This window comes from Stenella coeruleoalba (genome assembly GCF_951394435.1).
Source record: "Stenella coeruleoalba genome assembly, chromosome: 11".
Classification (NCBI taxonomy): Eukaryota; Metazoa; Chordata; class Mammalia; order Artiodactyla; family Delphinidae; genus Stenella; species Stenella coeruleoalba.
This window is the reverse complement of record NC_137157.1, coordinates 27,711,565-27,737,037: the sequence shown is the minus strand read 5'-3', so window position 1 is coordinate 27,737,037 and position 25,473 is coordinate 27,711,565. Positions and strand designations below refer to the sequence as shown.

At 42.4% G+C, this 25,473-nt stretch overlaps 1 protein-coding gene and 1 long non-coding RNA gene across 3 annotated transcripts in view; one reads left to right on the top strand and one right to left on the bottom strand.

The window, feature by feature from the left end:
- The window catches only part of LOC307194793, a 474,472-nt gene extending 468,977 nt beyond the window's left edge, over positions 1-5,495 (bottom strand). Inside the window, exon 1 of one of the 2 annotated variants that reach the window (XR_013830629.1) lies at positions 5,359-5,495. This is a non-coding gene — a long non-coding RNA (uncharacterized lncRNA). The remainder of the gene's footprint in view (positions 1-5,358) is intronic. The other variant, XR_013830630.1, reaches the window with a different exon arrangement.
- Positions 5,496-5,747: 252 nt separating this feature from the next.
- Positions 5,748-25,473, top strand: part of PLEKHG7 (pleckstrin homology and RhoGEF domain containing G7) — an 89,313-nt gene continuing 69,587 nt past the window's right edge. Inside the window, 5 exon segments of the mRNA XM_079938131.1 lie at positions 5,748-6,127; positions 6,130-6,473; positions 6,985-7,007; positions 19,854-19,981; positions 22,820-22,860. Of these exon segments, the coding sequence (XP_079794257.1) occupies positions 5,755-6,127; positions 6,130-6,473; positions 6,985-7,007; positions 19,854-19,981; positions 22,820-22,860 (909 nt within the window). The 5' untranslated portion in view covers positions 5,748-5,754.

The window sequence follows — 25,473 nt, the reverse complement described above, 5'->3', positions numbered from 1 at the left end:
GCCCTAGGTTCTGAAGGAGAAGCTGACCCTCAGCATCGCCTTTCCATCATGGTATCCCTTCCCCATCCAATGCTTCCCTGTCCCTTTTACTCTTTAGAGGTTGCACTATTTTTTTTCCTGATAATCCTTTGTGACCTTTCTGTATACTCTTAATTTTCTTATTTAAGATACAACCAGAGGTTGGAAATTTGGGGATGGGTGTCAAATATCCCATTATCATTATCCCCCAGAAGAGACAGTTTTACAATCTCGTGTGCGTGAGGGGACTTGCAGATGAAGTACGACCTTCATTTCCACAAACCAAAAGCTAAAATACTTTATTCATTTTTCTTTCTTCCTAAAGTGAAACAGTTCATTTCTAGACAGCTTTGGCAGGAGCTCAGACTATTTCATGCTGGCTCCATGCTGGCAAAATAGAGAAATGCCCTGATACTGCGTTTTGGGTTTGGCAGTGAGTGACATTGGCAATAAGGGGAGAAGGTCGAGTCATTTTTCCAAAGTTCTAAGTAAACGATGTTCTAATAAGACCAACATGAGAGGATTAAAGACAAATGCAAGGGTTATCACAAAGCCAACATCTACAAATTAGACCTTTTTCCCCCCTAAGGCAGCAGCTCTCAAATTTTTAACACGTGTAAGAATCAGGGAGGGCTTGTTAAAACGTAGACTGTGGGCCCCACCCCCAGAGATTCTGATGCAGGAGGTGGGAAGGGGCAAGAATTCACCTTTCAAACAAGTTTGCAAGTGGTGCTGATGCTTTTGACCCAGGGACCCCACTTTGAGAACCACTGACCTAAAAAAACCTTCACAGTAAGTATCTGTAATGATTCTAAACAATGACAACTTCAGTAAATTAGACTGAATTATAATTCGTTTGAATTTGTTTTTGTAAAGAGTCTGCAGAAATATCTTTTAAGACTGCATACATTCTTGGGAATGTATGCCATATCTCCACCTGGACACCAAATAAAGGTTCTCTGGGGTACTGCTCTAATGAGAATGCTGGTAGATACAAATCCCTTTCCATCTGCCTTTTAACTACTTGAAAATTAATGCTCACAAATGTGTTCCCAAGTGCAATGATCATTTCCTCTATTATTCAATGCTTATCAAAACATTCCACTAAGTAAGTAGATCCAAACGAAATGTTTTAGGATGTAAGCAAAGTAAGGCTGAAAGGAATGACTTCTCAGAACTTCGGAGAAAATAAACAGATAAGAAACCTAGAACTGTCTCACTGAACTATCAGTGATAATCACTGAGCACCTAAAGGGGAACTAAAAAGCCACATCTGCCTCATTTCTGTATTGGATCAGTCACTTTGTTCAGTAGCAACAAATCACCTGACTTTTTCTTAGGCGGTCTTAGATTCTGAACTCGCTTCCCCTTAGGCTTTTTCATAAACAAATAACTAGAAAAGTCTCTAAGGAGGGGAGAGGCCAGTTCCTCATTTCAGCTCCCATCAAGTGTGCCTGTGCTCGGCCAGGAGGGTTTATTGTTACAGGTGTGGAACTTGTTCTTCCGAACCCTTGCCTGGCAGCTCGCTGTGTGGTTCTGCTGATTCCCTTGTCAGGACCCACCTGGACAATGTCACCTTCAGAAGCAGACCATCTTGCAGGTATTAGAGGCCGTTCAGCTGCTATCTGGGTTTCCCTCTTGCACTTTTCATTTGGTCAGACCCTGTTGCTACCAGCTTCTCTTGGTCCTGTCTTGCTGGTCTCGGTCAGGTCTAAGTAGAATGGGTGAATCATTAATGTGTGTGGTTTAATTTCGAGTACACTGAGATTGCTTCCCCAACAGCGTGGGTGGTGGCTGCTGGCTTCTTAAAGCTTGGGAGGTCAAAGCCTGGTGGATTTACTTTATAATGAGCATTTATTGATTTAGTCTTTTAGAGAACATAAAGGAGAAGAGTTAGCCTGAACTCTTCTGCTAACTTTTGGCTTCCTACCAGATACACAGGGATAATCATTTAGGGAGGGCCTCCCAGGAGCCTCAGCCATTATCCCTGCAAGGAGCTTGTGAGGGAGGGACTTTAATATCCTTTCATAAGTGTGGCCTGGAGGCTGACAGAAGGGGAGTGGATTATCCCAGGTCACAGGGCTAGCTGGTGAGGCAAAGAGAGCAAGCAGATGGTTAACTCTAGCTGGGCTCCTCTTCTCATCAAACAACCTCCCAGAGCTCCGCTGTAGTTAAAGTTTCTCCAGTTCTGCCGTGGGTCATGTCAGCAGTTACTACTGCCTTGGTTCCAATATATGAGACACTGGCCAGTAAACAATATTAATGACCCTTGAGTCCCATTGGGTATACCTACAGACTGCCACACCCTATGTCAGGACAACTAGAAAGGAAATCTGAAGCAGTGTCCTAACCCCTCTAAGGAGGAGAAAGAAGGCACAAAAACAGAGGGGAAACCCGAGGACTAAGAATTCTGATAGAACTATTATACAAGTGCCTGTGTAAACATACTGAACTCCTTTAACCATGCTGCTGCCTAGAACTTGGACAATGCTATGAATGGGAACGGAATAAAGTCCCCTGGGTGTGTATGCGTGTTGGAAGTACCTGTAACTCCAGTCCTCAGCTCAGGCATTTGTTTGTTGGGAGAATGAGGAACTGGCCCTCCAGTAAAGGACCTGAAAAGAGACCTAATACACCTGTTTTCATCAGTGGTCAAAATGGGTCTTTTCATTCTTCTCCTGTGAAGCTGGTGTCAGCCAGAAATTACGAATCTAAAATCAAAACCAGTTCAACCTCACCTTAACTAAAATGTAAGTTTCCTAGTAGGATTACTGTCTCTCCTGACCCCCAAAATAAGGGTACCTCATACATTTTTGTTCTATATGTGAAGTCCTGTAACATTTGAGTCCTCGGCTCAAAATATTAAAGCAAACCCAGCATTAAGAATTTCAGATTTCTTTTGTAGTAAGAGTCGAACTGACTTTAGTTGGTATCTAAGTAGTTCCTTAAACAACTCTCCAATCTAAAATCCAGTACCTTGTAGTTTCACTTGGCTTTAAACCAGATGAGAGCCAGGGTATAAACATAAGAGAACACAGAGTCCCTCAAATCAATCTCACAGAATTGTCATGACAATATCATGATGTTGGGCTCTTCCCCTTTACTGATAAGAATAAATCTAAGAGTCTATTAATTCTCTTGACACACGGTTATTGGACTTCTACCCCTGAAACAGATTAGAAGAAACAAATTAAAGGAAATAAAGTATCTGCCATAGGCAAGTACAAAACTATCAGGAGAAGTAATGACTAAAAACTAGGGAGTACATCAGTGTGAGGCTATTTCGTATGGGGTAAATAATCATATGCTATTAAAAACCTATAACAATTAGTCTGCATGGAACTACAATAAATAGCCATAATACTGTATGTCATCTAGTCTCATGAGTCACAACATAGGAGGACAGGTCATCAGGAATTTTCCGGTGGTCAGTATTCTCTATTATCAAATTGAGGATGTAAATGATACACAGTAGAAAAAGTTCTCAAAAGTGTTGTCAGTGAAATTAAAATTATACAGCACTAAAAGAGTAAATTATTAGCTATCCTTAAAATTGGGGAATCCAAATGTGTCCATTCCTGAAGGGTTACAGATTGCTTTAGAATTATAGACTTGCTGGGAGTTCCCTGGTGGTCTAGTGGTTAGGACTCTGGGCTTTCACTGTTGTGACCTGGGTTCAAACCCTGGTCGGGGAACTGAGATCCCGCAAGCTGCACAGCATGGCCAAAAAAAAAAGAATTATAGACTTGCTGCAGTTATTACTGGAGATCTCAGAATATGTGGTCAACTACTGATGTTCCATCCACCAACAAGCCATGTGCAGCCTGAAACCACCTCCTACGTTGCCCATGGCAAGGCAAAACGGTTAGTATTTGCTCCACAGTCCCACACCAGACCTGTAAATAATCAGGAGTTGCCTCTTATGCAATAGTTGATAGGATGGGTAAGGACTGATGCTTTCTCACAGGCAACTACTTTCTTCAAATGGAAAACTACAAAATAACGGAATAGCAGTAAGTCATTTCCATGTCACCATGAACATATTTACACCATGGGAGAATCAGATTTGCTTGAACATGAGAAGAGCTTAATTGGGAGGTAATTCTGCATTAGTGAATCATAGAAAGCACCTCTAATCACAAGAAGCAGGGCATCTGTGTGACATCGCAGTTTTTCTTTTCAAACTGGTGAGTTATTTTTCCAGAACACGGGGACGGAGAAAATCTAAAATGTCTCTTGCCAAATACTTTGCATCACTATCTTTGAAATTATGTCTCATTCTGTAATTTAAACCTTGAGGGAAGGGGTTCTCATTTTTATTGTTCTCTCATCCTTATATCCCTGGAATACTCCAAAGCACATATACACATATTCATACATATGTAAATGCAGAATGTAAGGGAAATTGAATGTATATTTGATTCTCTTAAAATGGAATAATCAAAAGGTGATGAGCTTTGTGGCTTCCAAGAAATCTCTTAGATCACCAAGGTTTTTAAAAGCTTTTTTGTTTGAACTGGAAGGGATATTAAGTAACCGGTAAATGTTGCCAGAGCTGTTCCAGGTCTTTAATCAGAACCCATCAACCTCCACAGTTAGCAGAAGTGTCCTTGCTCAAAACCTGCCAAATGCCCCCCACCCCACCTTTAGCAGGAGTGAACACAAATCTTTAAGTTAAAGGGTCCAGAGATAAGAAAGCTACGAACAAAGAAAACAGATGAAACCAGCTGGGACTAAGATGGCATGAATCTGACGCCCAACAGATCCTAAGTTTCATTATACATTGATTTTACTATATTAACATATTATGTGACACACCTACCGGTGGCCAGGACCAGACATTAAGGACAAAAAAAGGATAAAAAGGGGGTGGCACCCCACTCCCTCGGACAAAGCCCTGCCCCTGCCTGGTAGACTAACGCATAAGCCTCCCCATAAATTAGCCTCATTCCTCCTCCCTTGTCTTTACTCTTTAAATCGCTCTCGCCACGTGGGCGAGAGGTTGGTCTGCAAACGCGGTTCCCGCTTCTCCATTCTTTGGCCACTAAGTAAAGCTTGCACTGTGTCCATCTCTGCATGGGGTTCGTATTCACCTACTCGAACCCCAATGGAAAAAAGAACTCTCCCCCATCGAGGCACAAAGCAAGATCCAAACGACTTAATTCGGTAACATAAACAAATTTCAATACGTAAACAATTTAGTCGGGGGGAGGGGGAACTGGACTCACTTATGTTAATTATCTACAAAACATAACAGATACTAATGTTAACTGGGCATTCCCTATCTGCTCTGGTGAATTATAAGTTTTTATGTGAAATTTCAGACACCTTTTTTCTCACCTCCGTCTCCTTGTTTGCAACAGATTCCGCACTCTGCTCTTCCTCATTAAAGATGCAGCCACCTGCTTGCAGTTATCCTCTGGAAAGGGACGAAGACACACCCGAGGAAGAGAGGCACCTGAAGGCGGAACTGGAACAACCTCAGTGCAGTCGGGAGAACAGCAACTCTGACGGCGTCCCCTGGAAGCTTCCAGCAACCGGGCCTCTGCTCTTCCTCATTAAAGACGCAGCCACCTGCTTGCAGTTATCCTCTGGAAAAGGACGAAGACACACCCGAGGAAGAGAGGCACCTGAAGGCGGAACTGGAACAACCTCAGTGCAGTCGGGAGAACAGCAACTCTGACGGCGTCCCCTGGAAGCTTCCAGCAACCGGGCCTCTGCTCTTCCTCATTAAAGATGCAGCCACCTGCTTGCAGTTATCCTCTGGAAAAGGACGAAGACACACCCGAGGAAGAGAGGCACCTGAAGGCGGAACTGGAACAACCTCAGTGTGGTCGGGAGAACAGCAACTCTGACGGCGTCCCCTGGAAGCTTCCAGCAACCGGGCCTCTTAGTGGCGTGGAGAAGACGGAGCCATCCTTCCCAGAGGTGCAGCGCCCAGACTGCGGGCCCTCTCCTCGACCCCCCCTGGAAAGCCTGTCCAAGAAGCACTGTCAGAACCAGGGGAAACTTCTCCACTTTGACCGGCAAGCCCCGGGCCGCGTCTCCACCTCGCCCAGACTGAGGAGGTTAAGGGGCCGCAGCTGCGAGAGTGTGCGCGCGCTGCGCACCGCACTGCGCATGCGCCGCCTCAGCCGGCGGCCTTTAAAGGGCCCGCCTGGGGGCAGCTGCAGGGAGACTTCCGGCTCCTCGCATTGCTTTCCAGCGGGCTGTTTGGAAGCCCAGAGGAGTCTTCGCACTCCCTGTGGCCCCTGAGACTCCACTCAAGATTGCCTCCGGACCCCGAAAGGGCACTCAACGCAGCCGACTCGTTTGAGCTCCAAATGGCGCCCAGTGATGAGCTTGCCCTTCCCGTGCCTCAGCCCCTCAACGAGGGGTCACTTCCTCAGGCCTCCCTTCCACGGAGTGGAGGCCAGCCAGCACCCAGCCGCGCCCCACAGCTCCCCAGGCCTCAGGTAACACAGTTTTAAGCCTCCTGCCTCTCATTTGGTGGATGCAAAGCATAGTAGGTCTCGAGGTTGCCATATTGCCCGGTCGCGGGGTGGGGTGCTGTGTTGGGAGACGGCTGGGGGGACGCACAGTGTTTAGGACAGTTGGCTGTCAAGTAAAAGGGGTGCAGCAGTTTGAGGAAGGAGCGTGGAGGTCGAGCTCACTTTCTTCTTCAATATACTTGAAGGCACTTTAAGAAGGAACCCAGGCTAGAGATTGTCTGTCAGTCGTTAGATAGTAAAGGTGGCCCTCTTGCATAGCCACGCTATGTGAAGACCACCTGGCGTGGCTGGTTTAAAAGGGCAGAAGGAGCAAACTACTTAAATTTCTAATGTTCTAACGTTCTCCCCCTGAAAAGAAAAATTCCAAAACGTTTTAGCTAGGAAAGTTAATGACCTCTCCCTTCAAGATGTCTGCTTTGGAATTTTGGGTGGGTTTGAGCACGACTAAAACATGCATTTTTAAAATTTATTTCAGAGAGAAGAATTGCATCAGTCCAGGTATGTGTGTCTTTATTTTCTCTAGTGCTATGAAGTCTGTTGACTGTTTACTTTTACGTCTTTTACTTCTGTTCTGACGTAGCAAACCTGATGGTGTATTAATCAGGGCAGTTTGTTTTACATCCCTCAAGTCACTCTTCATATTATGGGTGAGAGAGTCTTAATTTCAAGAGTCTCCTTTAAGCGCCCAGCCTTTTGCTGTGGCTTTTGGGGCAGGGTATAACAGCCACAGGTGAGCATGGTTTTCATTTTGAATTGTCAATGACTTGGTCCTGTGGCTTAATTAACATCCACCAGTAATAGGTTTTGTCAGGAAGAGAAAATGTAAAGGCCAGAAACATTCAACAACTTTTCAAAGAGAAATTCAGAGGACAAGGATAAAAGGAACAAGATGTGCTGTTTAAATCTAGGATGACCTTTAAAATGCCTGTTATGACAGACTGTGCTTTTATCTAGAATGCAGGTAGATTGTGTCACTTCAGAAACCAGCTCTGAACTTTCAGCTTGGTCCCCCAGCTGTGGCAGTGGATTTTCCATTTCTTTCAGGGATGAAGAGCTTCTGTGGCAGTAAGGGAAAGATTCAAGCCCAATTACATCCACCCAATTTGTAGGATTGGTGGGAAAGCCCTCAGTTCATTTGGAAAGTCATGGAGGAATCCTCAGGAAATTAGCTGTTGTTTTATTACTGGACCTCAAATCCTCAAGCAAGTTTGCTGTTCGTAGTAGGAAGGATGAGATCCATCTATGCAGTCTTTGTTTACTTTTAACCCTAGTTGACCTAAATGTCAGCTAAGGTAGAGGATATTTACAAAGCCATAGACAAATACAAAGTATTGTGTTAGTATATCGGCTAGCTATTGCTATATAACAAACCACCCCAAACCTCAGTGGCTTAAAACAACAACCAGGTATTGTTTCTTATAAATCTGTGTGTCCATTGAGGATCAGTTGATCTAGGCTGCGCTCAGCTAGGTAGTTCACTCCACATGTCCCTCATCCTTTTCATGGAACCAAATTTCTACACGGGGCATGTTCTTGTGGTGAGGGGAGAGGTTCAAGAGGATAAATGGAAACATGCAAGGCCTCTTGGACCCTGGGCTCTGTACCTTGTCTAATTCTACAGGCCAAAGCAAGTCACGTGGCTGAACTCAAGGGTAAAAAATTATGTGTCACCAGCAGTGGGAGAACATTTAAGTATTATATGGCAAAGTGTTTGGATGCAAGGGTTGGTGAAGAAAGGGTCCTTTAATGGAAATCTTCCACAGGTGTGAACCAGAATAAAGCTCTAAAATGACACCTAATTCAGATGTGTCAGAGAAAGTGAAAAAGAGAGTAGTGTCAGAAAAAGATGATGTTGTTTAGAGTCAATCATGCAGAGTCTAATAGGGTGTTTAGGAATTTTGTTCTTTACCCTAAGAACAGTGTGAAACCACTGAATGGATTGATATGATCATATAGATACAGGGTAGACATGAGAGTTAGATGAGAGTGGATTCCAGCAGAACAATTAGAATGTTCAGGTATGAGAGGTTGGTAGGTTAGGCTCTGATGAAGGCAGTGGAGTTAGAAGGAAGTATCTCGGTTCAGGAGATACCATCACCTAGACTTTGTGAATAGTAGACCATCGGGGGAGAGGGGAAGGAAGTTGTCAAGAAGGACTTCCGAGCTTATGGCTTCCACTGTTAGGTGGCAAATGGTTCCATTCTCTGATCTAGGTAACCTTGGAAGGGAGAAGGATATGGGTAAGTGTGGTGTAAGTTTGAACATGTTGAATTTGAGGACCTATGGAACATCTGAGTGGATATTTTGAGTGGATAGTTGACTAGAGAAAGCATCATGGATGGAGATATATATATATATATATATATATATATATATATATATATATATATATATATATATATATATATATATATATATATATATGAGAGTCTTTGATCAAGGAATACTTCCTAGAGCAGGTAAAGTCTGTCCAGCTTTGTGTGTAAGATGGAGTTAGCAGATATAAAGGCTAACTGATGGGACACACCAAGCCATTTACAAAAGATGACATGCAGGTAATTTTTATTGACCTGCAGAATCTTTGTGAGGCAATAACAGAAATAGTCTTAAAAGATGCAAAGGGAAAACTTGGTCAGAGGGCTTGAGGCCTTAAAAAGTTCTGTGAGGTTCAGCATGTCACAATCACATACTACAAAATAGTGGAAGGTTACAGAAAATCACAACAGGGAATCAGAGGGGAAGTAATTTAGACATCTTGGTATCTGGTAATGACCCTGAATTATTCAGTATTGTTTTTTTCAGGACTTAGTACAATACTTGGCATGTAGTAGGCAATGTTTATTGAATGAATAAATGAAAGGCTAAGTAACTATAAACAATATGCTTAATAAACATTCATGTATTACTGCTAAAAAGAAGTAATTTTGCATCAGCTGCAGACCACTCAATCTATACTTTTTTAATCAAAAGTTCACCAGAAGCATGAATTTTTGGTAAACAGCTAACCGTCTTTGGCACAAAGATCCTCTGTCTGCCTGTCTTTTGCTCCCTCCCTTTCTCTCTCTCCTTCCTGTCACTACAGTCTTTTCAGCAGTCATTTGTTCAAAGGGCTTCTTCCTGCAGGTGGCTATTTCCCAGGCCTTGTAGTCAGATAGTGTAAGGTAAAGGGCTCTGCACGAGGCCCTGATGTCCATTGAGGAGCTGGGGCACTCACCTCAAAAACTTATTTAAACTTTATTTAAAACATACTTAAACTTATTTAACTTAGGCCTTTAATATGCCTATGAGATGGTATAAACCAGGGGCTAGCAGACTATATAGCCTATGGCCCAAATTCGGCCCACTACCTGATTTTGTAAATAAAGTTGTGTTGGACCACAGCCACATCTATTCATTTAAATACTGTCCGTGGCTGCTTTCGCACTGCAACCACAGAATTGAGTAGCCACTACAGAGACCATATGGCTCACAAAGCCTAAAATATTTACTCTGTGGCACTTTATAGAGAAGGTTTGCTGACCCTGGTATGTTCAGTTAAGAAATGCTTGCCTCTGTGGCTGTCAGTCAATCACAGCAACTTTTTTTTCCTTGTAGCCCTTTTGCAAAATTTTTTCTTTTAATATAGTGTTTTAACACATGGCCTGACAATTGGGCAGGCTTATATAAATGAGAAGGGCCCAATCTCCTCTCATTTCTGAAATCAGCTCAGTGTTGACTTTGATTCCAGGTTTTTCTTTGTGGACTTTTTTTCTTATTGTTGTTCCCTCTGCCTATATATAACATTCCAGTGAATTAACACTCATTCTAAACTTTTTTCTCCTATCACCAAACTATGCCTCCTGGAAAACAGTCTGTACAAATCATTCTTACTAAAGTGTGAAGGACTTCAGGCTTAAGGCATATCTACACTCATCTTTCCAAGTAGAGCAGTGTATTTATCCCTTTTGGGTCTCCCTACACCTCATAAATGCCTCCATCACAGTACCTAAAACACTGTATTGTATTTCTCTCACATCTGTCTCCTTTCAGAAACAAGATCTTCCTGAGGGCAGAGACCACTTATCTACCCTTCATCTCAGCAGCTATTACTCAGCTAGAGTCTGTCCCCAGAATACTTACTGAAGGAAAGGATGGGTAGAAGGATGACAGGCGGGCTGCTTGGCTTACAGTTTACTTATCTGTCCCCGATGTATTTGAATTTTAACAGAGGACATGACTTGAATCCAAGTAGTGAAGCCATGTTAGTGGAATTTTAAACATCAGGAAGCGAGTGGGGGGATTTTGTGGGTAGGGACACCTTCCTGGTACCCCTTAAAATCGATAATCACAGAAAACTGCCTCACCTAACTTTTTAGTCAGCCCTGAAACTGAGAAAGGAAATGTACATACTATTACATCTATGAGAACAGACTAACCTTCCAGTGCTCAAAAGAAATAGGAAAGAAAACCTAAATATATCCAAAACATGAAAACAAAATGACAAGGAAGAGACCAGACAAAAACATTGAATGCCAGTCAAGCGCTTCCCAAAGCCACATTTATCTGGAGTTATCCTGGGGGGTTGGGGTGGGGGGTTGCAGCACGGCATGGTGTTAAGAATTACTGGAATCAAACTCCCTGGGTTTGAATTCTATCTCTACTTCTCTAGTAGCGTGACCTTGGGCAAGGCTGTGAACAACTCAAAACCTCAAAGTTTTCATCTGTGAAGTGGAGATGCAGATACAGTTGACCCTTCAGCAGCACAGGGGTTAGGGATGCTGACACTCTGTGCAGTCAAAAATTTGCATATAACTTTACGTCTGCCTTCCTTATCTAAAGGTTCAGTAACCAGTGGATTCAACCAACCACGGATGATGTAGTACTGTAGTATTTCATGAAAAAAAAAATCTGCATATAAGTGGACCTCTTCAGTTCAAACCTGTGTTGTTCAAGGGTCAACAGTAGTACCCATCCAATAGGCTTTTGATATGATAAATAGTGTAACTTAAATGTTACCTTTTTTAAGAAACCTTCATTCATTCATTCATTCATTTAGCACTTCCTGTATGCAAGTCACTGACTTATTCTTTCTAAAATATTCTGACCCCAGAGTGAAATGATCGATCACAGGACGCTCATCTAATGTGTCTAAATGTTAGATTCAATACAATGTTAAGTCCTCCCCAGACTTTTACCTAAAACCTGTTGTGCAGCTAGCACTGTCTGTAAACTCTAAGTAACACCATAGGGGGAGAAGGCCCTGTCTCAACTCTTGAGCTTAAAAGCTTATTAGAAAGTTACTAACTAATGATTAATAGATGGCATATTGGTTATTTTGTTTACTTGCTTGCTTTATTTAAATCTCAGCCCTCCACAGCATCATATTTTATTGTGTTGCTTTCTTTTTTCCTCCAATTGTATTGAGATATAATTGACATAGAACATTATATAAGTTTAAGGGGTACAGCATAATGATCTGAAATATGTATACATTGCAAAATGATCACCACAATAAGTTAACATCCATCACCACACAGAATTACAGTTTTTTCCCTTGTGATGAGATACATGAATACTGTTAGTCGGAAGAGGAGCTTGCAGCCTCAGGGCATCAGGGAAGCCTTCTTGATCCGGGCATGGCTGGAGGCTAGAGTGGGAACCGGCAGCTTCCTTTCACATCAGGAACCATGTGTTATTCTTGCACTGGCATCAGCTCCCCCAGAATGTAAACTCCATGACAGCAGGAGTTGTGCCTGTTTTGTTCATTGCTGTATCCCTAGTGTCTAGAACACTACCCAGCACATAGTAGATGTTCAATGAAAGTTTAAGGAAGAAGAAAGGAAGTGCGTTTGTTGGTTAGTTAGGTTAGGTCAAGCCTCGTAGGGGAAATTGTATGATCCCTTTTTGGAAATTTTCTCCTCCAGCTATTTGTTTATCTCTCTCTAGCTCTTTACAACCTCCCCCATCTTCCTAATCTGTTTTGTGTTCATCTCTTGAGTGTACATTGGGTTGCTGGGGATTTGTACAAGTATGGTTTGATCCCACTGGGTAGTATTTTGACCCTTGTCCAGAAAAGGCAGTAGCCTCAAAAGACGGCAAGAGTTCTAGAAAGTTACCAGTATCAGCAGCTACCCTGGTGCTCTGAACACGTGTGTGTTTAATAACCATTACTGATTGAGCCCAAAATGTCACAGCATGGTGTGTTTTCCATGCAGTTGGAACTCCAAAGACTGTCTCTGTTTCTGTGTTCAAACTGTGTCAGGAAGGGTTCCATTTGTTCACTCCAAGTGTCCGCTCTGTGCCAGACCTTGGACAGTAAGCTAGAGGCTCCCCATTCATTCTCCCTTCTCCGTTGGATTTTCAGCAAATGGAACATTTTGGTAGAAAATGGGAAATTATAATCAAAGGAAAGTTCCTAACAATCTTGTGAGACTCATAATGAAAAAATATTTCCCAGATTTAACCAAGAAAGCTACAGTTCCTTAAAGTGGCAGTCGAGTTGTCATTTCTCTGTTGATTATTTCTTAAAAGGGATTTTTTTTAAAAGATTGTTACTGATTCTTAATTGGCTCTTCCTGTATAATCAACTCAGTTATAAGCAAGCATTCCCATTTGCACTATATCTCTACCATAGGGTAGAACACTATGGTTCCTAAAATAGAACACCTACTTTTTCTAGTCACACAGTTACTGGAAAACTGCCTGCTAGAAAAGGTATATTTACCACGAATTTCACTATCAGACAAGGAATGAGGCCTGATAAGCTTGCCTGATAAAAAAACCTTTGGGTTATCTTACTATTGTCAGTCTACAACAGTGAAATTGAAAAAATATTAGAATAAAAAACTCAATTGTACTTTTTATTAAGGTAAAAAAAAACCATTGGGCAACATTCACAGCAGAGGGGAAGGATTAGGCTGTGCCTTATCTAAACACTAGTACCTTCAATAAGATTTTTACTCCATTAAGACACACATATCACTAAGGGCAGTTGCAAACCTCCCTCCCCATATTCTCTAGTATCTTTGTTATTTTCCTTTAAAATTTGCACCTGGGAGTTAGAGCCAGTAGTCCTTGGCTTAAGCCCCCTGTACAGAAGGAATTTTTTTTTTTTACTTGCAATTTTTTTTATTTTTTAATTTTATTGGAGTATGGTTGATCTACAATATTTTGTTTCAGGTGTACAGCAAAGTGATTCAGTTATACATATACATATATTCATCCTTTTTCAGATTCTCTTCTCATATAGGTTATCACAGAATATAGAGTAGAGTTCCCTGTGCTATACAATAGGTTATTTATCTTATACCTAGTGTGGTGGGTGTATGTTAAACCCAAGGAATCTGTTTTTAAAAAAAATGCAAATGATATATTTGTCATATTTCTGAAGGAGGAGCTTTAATTATTCATCTTCATACATTTCTGCCAAGATAAAGGTCATCACATAATTACTGCCCCACCCACTGGCAGGGAAGAAAAGAGCAAACCTAAACCCTTGATTCATAGATCATGAGGGATGGAAAGGGTCTCACTCAAAGTTGTTTTCCACATAAGGAAACTGAGGCCCTGGGAAGCGACATGCCAAGGTCAGAGTTGGGAATCACAATCCTAAGTCAGGTGCCCTTCCCATTCAATTGCATTGCCCCCTTCACTCGTCTCCTGTGGCTGTCGTAATAAATTACCACTAACTGGTGGCTTAAAAACAACAGAAATTTATGCTCTGAGAATTCTGGGAGCCACAAGTCCAAAATCAAGGTGTCAGCAGAGCCACCCTCCCTCTCAAAGCTGTAGGGGAGGACCTTTTCTTGCTTCTCATGCAGGCGTTCCTGGGCTATGGCTGCATTACTTTAATCTCTGCCTCTGTCTTCACATGGCCTTCTCTCCTTTTTGTGTCTCTTCTCTAAGTATCTCTTATAAGTACGCAGGTCCTGGGATTTAGAGCCCACTCAGATAATCCAAAATAACCTCATCTCGAGATCTTTTATTTAATTACATCTGCAAAGACTCCTTTTACAAATAAGATCACATTCACAGGCTCCAGGAGTGAAGAGATGGACATATATTGGGGAGGGCGGGGGCAGGGGTTTTTCCATTCAACCCACAACACACCCTTTTTATCTAAAGTAATAACTACCATTATATCAATTTTTAAAAACGCTTAGTGCTTTGAAATGGTTTGTAGTATCTTTTTCTCTCCTTCCATTTACAAGTCTTTTTGGAGTCAGACTTGGGTATTTGAATTGAATTCTTGCTCTGCTGTTCACTAACAATGAGACCTTAAGTGAGTTCCTGTCCTTCTGAGCTTCAGTTTCCTCAGCTCTATAATGAGAACAGTAATTTCCACTTCATAGAGTACTTGTGAAAATCAATATAATGCATGTAAAGCTCTTAACAGAATTTCTAGTAAAAGCCCATGCTCAGGAAGTGCCAGCTGATTTTAAGTTAGAATAATATTCACCGTGACCAATCTGTTCTTTACAAAGTGTATGTATTTGAGATCTACTGGGGGACACATTTCCCCCACCAGAAACTTTTCTGGCACCAACACGTGAGCACAAGCTCATTCCTGAGTGTGATGCGTGAGTGTATGGCCTGCTCAGCTGAGGGAGGGGGGAGCATTCTCTGGATTCTCTAAATTGTTGCCGTCCCAGCCCACACCGTGGACCTTCAGATCTTCAGCAGAAGACAGAAAAAGGAGAAATCCTGGTACCAGAAAGGAGACAAGATTATTCCAGCAACCATGGGACTAGTCCCTTCAGATCTGACCGGCCTGGGGCAGCGCAGCTTAGGGTTAGTGAAAGTGTGGTTGCGTTTGGGTTTGTGGGGAGTGGGGTGGCTGGCAAGCCCGAGAGGGCTGCGAAGTCTGGGTCAGGCACCCAGTTAGTTATACAACCTCTTGGGTCCAGAATTTTGTCCTGAAACAAAGAATCAGAACAACCAAGCATTGAACCAAAAACAAGAACAGAAAAAGTGTTTCTGATGGATATTTGTTTAGTGTACTTTTTCAAACAAAGGGTAGCAAGAAGCTATACTGTAGTTACACAGTGACAGTGGCCTGCCAGCCACACCCCAAACATTTTGCAGTTATTATCAGCTCATTCCTTAGTGTAATCTCCCTCTGAGGAAATTAGGTACCAAAAAATTCTCTTCCCCACCCTCTTCACACAGGATGCCATGACCCCATGCACATACCATTTTGTTTGGGGGAGGGAGATAAAAAGTCTGAATTTATTAGTGATTGCTTCCAGTGGATAATCAATCCAGAACTGGATACAGTGACCCTGTGTGCATGCCATGTCTTACGAGAAGCAGTCCTTTTAGAATAGCAAAAATAAAATACCAATTTGGAACCACCAACACCTCTCCCCTCAAGAGACTAAATGCAAAGTCATTCTGAATTCACTGCAACTGTTTGCATTAATATCACTCATCCAATGATGAGCAACCCTGGCTGACACAGGCATGGGATCTTGTGCAGAGTGCCCAGAAATCTAGTCGGCTGCCAGGCATGGGTGATGCACGGGCATGTTTTCTGTACCAATTCATGTCTCTTCATGTTAGTATGTGCAGATGTTCTTTCTTGTTGTTTTCCTAAGTCTCTGGTTATAACTGTAATTCTTGATATTTTTATTAACAAGTGCCCTCTTCTGATGAACATAAGAATGTCATCAGAGCTTCTGTTATGCCTTCCCAGGGGCATGCCCCCCTTTCCAGAGTGAGCATCACTGGGTTTTGAACACCAAGGCAACAAAGCCAAGGTCATGGCTCAAGCACTATGCAAGCTAGTTGTCTTCCCTATGCTCCATATGTGCACATGGAACTCCAAAACCTGCCCTATGTGCTCCCAAATGGATGCCTTATGTCAGAAGGTAGCCCAGACAAGGAAGAAATGGATAGGGGTAACTTAATCACCTTTAAAGTCTGTGGGGGAGACTCAGATTGCACTTTGTGTATTGTATATGCATATAATTATACAATTATGATCCAGAATGGAAAAGCAAATTCATTTGAGGACTATCTGGATATCATCCTGTAGGTCAACATAGTTATTCATTCAACAAGCTTATTTGATTACCTATTCTATGTCAGGTTCTATACTTGGTGCTTAGACTCTATGATATATAAGACACAGCATGAGCCTTCAATGAAATCATTATAAAGAGGCAGGGTGGGAGTAGGGAGGGAGAGAATTGGCTCTCTCTGAGCAGATCAGAAAAGACTTCTGGAGGGATAGCATCTAAGTGGGAATTTAGAGATGAATATGAGTGTGTCAGGCTCAGTGGAGATAGGCAGGCAGATGGAAACTACCTGAGCCAAGGCATGGAGGCATGAAGTGCAGGGTGAGTTTAAAGAACAGTGAGTAGCTAGCTATTAGTGGAGTACACATTCTGCAGGAGATCACGTCAGGAAAGTAGAGCAATGGATGACTCAGTGTGTACAGGTTTGGTTATTATTCATTTACTGAACAAATATTTATTGAGCCCTTACTAAACACAGGGATTTAGACCAGGAGGTAGGAACTTAGGATAAAAGGAGAGGAGATAAGACATGAATCTGCAAAACTACCTTATAAAGTAAGGTACTTTCCTCGAGGGAGGACAACATCAGAAGAGTCTTTTATTCATTCGTGTTCATCAGTAACAATGGATTGAGTACTAAATGGGCACCCACCAACACAAATTATAAGACATGCTTCTTGCAAGGAAGGAGATAGCAGTCTAGTGGAATAAACAGACAAATAGAACATATTATACTATATTCAACAACCAACATAATCACATTTATTGACAGCTTACTAAATTCCAGACATGGATCTAAGCGCTTTATGTTGATCAGTTGATCCTCACACAGGAAGTAGATATGATTATTGTCTACATTTCACAGATGGCAGTCAGGGCCAGAGAGGTTACTTGCTCAATCAAGGTCACACAGCTAAGATTAAAATCCAGGCAATTTGAGTCCACATTCTTAACCACTGCTCCAGAGAACTGTAGAAGCATGGAAGAGAAACATATAAACCAGCCTAGAGGAGGCCGGGGAAGACTAATTCTTCCACTCCACCATTGGTTATGTCCTCTCTGAGGTCTCCAGGGAATATAAAGATAGCTTATAGACTCATGCCAAATTCATAATAGTTATCAGATTGTGTACCATCTAGAGTTGAAGCTCAAAAGAGTAAACTTTTTTCCCAAAGTTTACCTAGCTTACATTTCTCATTCAAATTACTGTACTTTTCCCAATCCCCTCTATCCCCATAAACACCAAATCTCATTGTATGCTTCCAGGGTCTTTATCAAGAGAAGTATAAAGTTTACAGGGAAGCTTCTAATATTTCTTTTCAGGGGACTTCTTGGGGCTCCCAAGAAGAAGTTTATGTTATCTAATACCTTTTGCATAACACTGTGAAAATTCCTGGCTGGATTTGTATACTGTTAATTCATTTTGTATCAGTTCCAATGTCCTGTTTGCAAAATGAAGAAACTAGAATTGTATTTCTCATTCAAATTACTGTAACTTTTCCAACTCCCACCTAATTCAGGCCCCTCTAACCTCATAACCACCATGGACATCAGGTTGGCAAATAACAAGAAAGGGAGAGTTGTGAGAAGTTGTAACTTTAATGATTTTGTTACAAACCTCATCATAAATAGATGGTGAAAAAGTCAAATAAGAGTGCAGAATGCTGAAAGATGACATTCTTGGAGAAGGAAGTCCAGGATGAGGAGATCTGTGTCAGTTAAGACAGCATTTGTCTGCATGTAACAACCAAACTAGAACAACCTAAGCAAATAAAGAATGTTTCTCTTATAACATAACCAGAGCCCAGGCCAGGACAGATGTCAACATCCTGCCAGGCTCCTTCTGTTTTCCTGTTCTGCTGTTATCTTTGCAAGATCACAGGTATACTTTCAGGTATCAAGCCGTATTCATGACAACAAGAAGGGCAAAGGGCAAAAGGTGAAAGAAGAAGCTAGCCACCTCTGTCCCCTTTGAAAATTTTTTCCCAGAAGCCACACCCTGCAACTTCCATTTAAATCTTGTTGGCCAGATTGCTGCAGGGGAGTCGGGGCTTGTCAGTGCATTAACTCGGCACATGCCACCCCCAGCAAAGCAGGGTTTTGATAATAATAAAAGTGGAGAGCATGCATGCTGGCTGGGCAGCTAGCAGTGCCTGCAACATTACTCTAAAATTCTCCAATTAAAAAAAAAAAAGAAAGGCAAGTCAAAACAGATTTTAAAATGCCAGGAAATGCAGCTAATTGAATAAATCTGAGCCTGATTGTATCTAAGTAATTCCTGTAAAGTTACTTAGGTAATCCATGGCCCTAAATCTCATGGGATGAATAGGAGTTAGACAGGTTCAGAGAGGGCAGAGCATTCCCAGCTAAGTCACTGACGTGTGAAACATTTTGCGTGGGAAATTACAATCCATTCCCTGTTTCCAGAGAATAAATTGCAAAGTAAAGAATATTAGGAAGGTAACTGGGCCAGATTATGGAAGGCTTCTGTGGATGCTTTAAAAATGTGTTTATCGGAAGCCAGGAGGGGCTAAGTCAGACTTACAAAATTCCTTTGTATGTAAAGTAACCTATATGCTAAGCTATTTGTGGATGAAAAGAGAATTTAGAGGTTACATTGGTCAGTAAATAGAAGGAATTGCATCTCTCATTCTCAGAATAGACTAGAGGAATATCTGAACAGCTATTATGGGGAAGCTCTGAAAATCCTTACAATTCGATGCAATCATTCCTTACCCATTTTGTTCCTTAGTGATCACAGAGCAAATGCCCAGTGGCTTTGGAGCTACTCCCCACTGTGTCTGATGTCAAGCATTTATTTTCTGAACATCCAACAGACAGGAAGTTTCATGAAATAGGGTGGAAGAAAGGAGAAGGTAGATAGGCCTGTTTGCTAAGCTTTTCCAACAACAGTCCTCATTTTTCTCTAGGAAAAACAAGAGGGCTGCCTTTAAAAAACCGGCCTCCAATATCTAGGGGTGTCGTGGCCATGGCCATGCCCATGCATCCTGTTCCCTCTGAGGCCATGTTCATAATTTGCAAAGACTCTTGTGTTTAAGGGCTTCCTCCTAGTGTCCTCCTGAGTCAGAACGTATCCAGTATGTTTATGTTGACACTTCCAGGTGAGCTGTTCTGCTTTGGATTAGTCAAAATCATAAGCAGTCAGTAAGGCTCAAAAAGGTGTCAAACATGGGGCGGTGTGTGGGTCATCACAGCCCTCCATGCCTGGAGCCTGGAGTGGCCTCCTGCAAAAGCAGGCATTAATCAGGCTGCCAGCAGTCACTTCCGAGTGCCCATGCATGGGCGTGTAAGCTGTAAGCTCTCTCCTTCCATCTCTTAAACACAGATTCTACGAGCACAGGAGGAGTTCTGTGGTCCTCAACTTATCTGAACTTGAGGTGTTCACCGGGGACCTTCTGGTGTCAGATGGAGCTGCCGATTACGTGTGCCACCCGCTTCTGCTGCTGAATTCAGGTCCTGTCCATTCACCATACTTATATTACATACCTGCTATGGGATGGGTGTTATAATAAGCAAAGGGTATTTTCAGAATATTTAATGACTAAGAGAACATGCGCACTGACACATTAGAACAGATGTCTCACCAATTAGGACGAGCATCAGCCATGAGTTACTGGAACCAGCTGAATACCGCTCTTGGTATTGGGCATTCCACTTACAGAGATGGATAAGGTATAGACCTTTCCTCAAAGGGTCCTCTTGTCAAATAATATACCCCACATCTAGGACCTGGAACAGGTACACCAGTGACGGTCACCATCCTGGAGCAGAATGCCCTCTCTGGGCTGGTGGGCAGCGTCGCTGTCATTGCTGTAATGCCACCCCCCACCCTGTTCCGGCCTTCAACCTCACACTGGTATCTTCTAACCACGGTGGTACCGTGTGGAGGCAGCGGGCCCAGTGACAGCAGATTACTGTTAGAGCAGATTAGAGAGAGGCAGCCTTAGGGATAAATCTGCATTTTGAACTCAGTTGTGAAAGAAAAGAACAATTGTGGTGTTCAGGACACATTCCCATGATTCTGATGGTAGCCTCTGAGAGCTAAAAGGAGACTTCAAGATCATCATCCACCCTGGTAGTTTTTAAACTGGTTTTGTTCTTAGCAGAGCTCTTTTTACAAAAGAATCCTTACTTGGAAATCCAGTCTATAAAACAGATCCAGGTGGAGTTGTAGTGCTTGAAAATGGGGCAGGTCCCAAAGACTACCTCCAAGTCATCCCTAGAAGCCCAGGATAGCCTGTGACAACACACATGGAAAACCACCAAGCTCTTTCCTCATTCACATATGTGCCAAGTGAGACCCAGAAAGGAGAAGTGGCCTAGCCGTGGTGCCAGCTGGTTTGTGTCAGAGGAATGGGATCGAGACTCCTGACTCCTAACCCTGTATACGCTCCACCAGCCTGCATCAACCACCCATTACACAGGCAGCTGTGAATAAAGCATAACGAACATCTGTATAGCTCTTCACTCTTTATAGAGCCCTTTCACATCTACTGTCCTATATGACACAACAATCCAAATGCCCAAATGAATGAACCAAGCGGGAATTAAGTGATCTACTCAAGGACAGGCCCCTAGAAATTAGAGCTAGTTCTAAGCACAGCTAACCTTAAGAGGTTAGTACATGTTCTGTGATGCTTTGCAAATGCTCTAAACTGGTTAAAAACTAAAGCAGTACTTCTCAAATACTGGTCCCAGGCTAACAGCTTCAGCATTGCCTGGGAAATTCTGGGGTCCCATGCCACACCTTCTGAATTAGAAACTCTGGGGGTGGGGCCCAGCAATATGTTTTTTAATAAGCCCCCCCAGGTGATTCTGATACCAGCTAAAGTTTGAGAACCAGCATGCTAAGGAACAAGGTCATAATTGCTGCATGCTGTTCTTTGTTAAGTTCTCTGCTAGGCATGTGTGCCTGGCATCACAGTAGATACCACGTAATAAAAGATACACAGCATTCTTCACCATATCCCTCCAAGCCCTCTTCTCCAGGAGATTAGAATAGAGTTCTCATGTCCCCATCATGGTCTAATGCAGTGCTCCTCAAGCTCTGATGTGCATATGAATCACCTAGAGATATTGTTGAAATATAGATTCTGATTCAGCAAAACTTAATATTTAATAAAGATAATAAAAGATTAGGGATTCAATAGAGACACAATTTAAATTTTCTTCTGAATACTTGTGAAGATTTCCCAAGGCCCTAAAATTACCCCTGAAGTTAGAAAAGCAGAGGAGAGAAATTTGCTAAGACAAGAGATCCCAATTATTGCAGTTCAAATTGTACATAATAATTTACCACCAGGCATTTGAAGCCCAAGAGAGGTGAAGCAGATTTGTCTCTGAGGGAGGTTCCACCTAATCTCCCCTTTACAAAGGTCAAAAAGGTGGTCAGAATGAGCAGGATAATCGGTTGGATTCCAGGGTTCCAATGAGAAAAGTCCCTCAAGCACACTGATTTTTAGTAAATGCTGCTCAGGTAATTGCTTTCATCTGATGGAAGTATTATGCAGTCTCCTGATAAACTGGTAGAAACAGAGATGAACCTTTAAAACATCCATTTTGTGTACTGAGTTATCGGAACATCTCACCAAAACCTAAGAGATGATTCCCACGTTTTTCTGGGTAGCATTAGAGATTGATGCAAATGACATAAAAATCAAGAACCCACAATCTAATCTCTTTACTTCCTGATCATCAAAAGAATGTGTTACTGAAAAATGACTTCCTTTTCAATTTAAAGCAACTCCTAAGGAATATGTGGATGGTGGCCAATAGAGATAATAAGCCCCCAACCTAAAGATTGGTGACATGGGTTGATGTGCCCCTATTTCAGGAATCTACACTCAACCACACCTGGGGGTTATCAGGCCGATGCAGTCTCTGAGTCTCAAGTTTGGTCAGGCTATTGAAGTTGCATATGCTGGGGTGGTTTCCAGTATAAAAATTAAGTCCTTTCAGCCCTAAAGTCCTGTGACTCTGTCTTAAAAGAATACTCAACATTTTATTGCATTTTATAGATTTCTCCTTGAATGATGGGGGGGAAAGGAGGCTGAAGCAGGACAATATCACCATAAGGTAGCAATAGTACACCAGCCTTTCAGTTGGAACATCACTTCGTTTACTCATCTGCATAAATATAAATATTCATCCTGTGCATTCTCAAGAGAAGGAGAATTAAAGCAGGACAAATTCTGTTCGGCTCATTTGAAAAGCAGGTTTTGTAAAGCACTCCATTGATCTGTCAGTAGTTACTCAAAGTACTAATATATCTTCTTTAATTTCACCCACCAGAATCCAAAAAGCCAAGATGGCCTTTCTCCAAGAGAGGAGTGGTGAGTGTTGTGCATTGTCATTTTTGTTTTAATTAAGCCTCCAGTAGCCAGGAAAGTAAGAAATGGCTAAAGAGCCTCTTCATCCTACTTTATCTTTTCATGACAGCAGATGGCACATGAAGTTTAAATTGTATCATCACATTCATAGTAGTGGATATAGAACTTGCCAAATGATGCCGCTTTTTGCAGTGATACGGTGCTAATTGCCAGTGGTTAATGAGCTCTGCAAGAAAACAAAGCAATCCTAATATTGCAGTGCCTTACAGCTCCAAATTTATAACTTGACACAGTGTGGGAAACAGCTCACTCGATGAAGAAAACTTGCACAAGCGTATGCCCCAGTTTGCAGTCTGTGCCCAGTATACTGGGAACATTGAAAAATTAATGAGATATTACAGAAACAGATTCCACAAATACACTTCTATTTCTGGGAAAGCCAGTTGGATTAGACCTAGTGGGTTTTCTTTAAATTCATTCTTGCCCCCTCAATTATTGAAGACTTATAAATTGAAATCAGTAGTGCCTGATTCTTTCCTGCCTAGGTCAGGAGTTAGCCACAGTGAAGCGTTTCTCGCAAGCATGCTGGGGGCAGAGGGAAGGAGTGTTCCTCGCTTCTGGAGTGAGGAGGAAGGAGAAGGACTGACTGTGTTCTCCCCACAGTACCTACACACCACAGCCAGCAGCACCAGGAGGGCCTTATGAGTAGTTACTGCACTTCTTTCTGTTAAAAATCTGCCCACATGGCCTCTGCAGTTGGCCACCAATTATCGACATCTACCTTGGAGGTTCTGTGGGTGCACACACATTGATACTTAACTACTGTAGCTAAATTAAAAGTCCTCTGAGGTTTCAATCCCAGCTGCTCCATGTACTGCCCTGTGACCTTGGCCAAGTGAATCCATGTCTCTCAGCTTCAAGTCCTTCCTGTAAAAAGTAGGTGGTAATAGTGGCAGCCTCTTAGGATGGTTGTGACAAGTGAGTCAAATAATGCGAGTGAAGCTCACCCCGGAGCTGGGCGCCTGAGACAGTCGTTACTGGCCATATTATTGTTAGTGTTGTTCATAACCAGGGCTTGGAAAACTGTGTGTTCCCATAATCAAGTATAGGAGTGACTTTCACATTATTTTTTCAAGGGTTAAAAAGTTGTGTGAGTGTCTTACTCCCCTTGGGCTGCTGTAAAATACCACAGACTGGGTGGCTGAAACAACCAGTATTATTTCTCACATATCTGGAGGCTGGGAAGTCCAGGATCGGGGTGCCAGCATGGTCGGGTTTTGGTGAGAGCTCTTCTCCTGGCTTACCGATGACCATCTTCTCTCTGCGTCCTCACGTGGTGTAGAGAGAGCTCTGGTGTCTCTTCCTCATCTTATAAGGGTACTAATCTCATTGTGAGGGCCCCGCCCTCATGACCTCATCTACGTGTAATTACTTTCCAGTGGTTTCACCTCCAAATACCATTGTGGGGTTAGGGCTTTAACATATGGATTTTTTGGGGGGGAAAGAAACATTCAGTCTATAGGGACACAGTCTAAACATTACAAGTTTCAAATCATAAACTGTTAGTAAAACTATGATACCATTGTCACCAAGGCTGTTGCTCACCAACCTTTCTCATTTTGCCCCTCTTTAGGGACATGATTTGACTGTTTTCCTGGCAGGCCTGAGACAGGGCCTGTGGTGCAACCTCTCCTGGGATCCTTCCTTCCTTCCACCCTCCCTTCCTTCCTTCCTTATTTGATATCTTTATTGGAGTATAATTGCTTTACAATGTTGTGTTACTTTCTGCTGTACAACAGAGTAGATCAGCTATACATATATCCCCATATCCCCTCCCTCTTGTGTCTCCCTCCCACCCTCCCTATCGCACCGCTTTAGGTGGTCACAAAGCACCGAGCTGATCTCCCTGTGCTATGCAGCTGCTTCCCACTAGCTATCTATTATACATTTGGTAGTGTATATATGTCAGTGCTACTCTCTCACTTCATCCCAGCTTCCCCCTCCCCGCTGCGTCCTCAAGTCTGTTCTCCACGTCTGCGTCTTTATTCCTGCCCTGCCACTAGGTTCATCAGTACCGTTTTTTTAGCTTCCATATATGTGCGTTAGCATCTGGTATTTGTTTTTCTCTTTCTGCCTTACTTCACTCCGTATGACAGACTCTAGGTCCATCCACCTCATTACAAATAACTCAGCTTCATTCCTTTTTATGGCTGAGTAATATTCCATGGTATCTATGTGCCACATTCATCTGTTGATGGACACTTAGGTTGCATCCATGTCCTCGCTATTGTAAATAGAGCTGCAATGAACATTTTGGTACATGACTGTTTTTGAATTATGTTTTTCTCAGAGTATATGCCCAGTAGTGGGATTGCTGGGTTGTATGGTAGTTCTATTTTTAGTTTAAGGAACCTCCATACCATTCTCCATAGTGGCTGTATCAATTTACATTTCCACCAACAGTGCAGGAGGGTTCCCTTTTCTCCACACCCTCTCCAGCATTTATTGTTTGTAGATTTTTGATGATGGCCATTCTAACTGGTGTGAGGTGATATCTCATTGTAGTTTTGATTTGCATTTCTCTAATGATTAATGATGTTGAGCATCTTTACACAT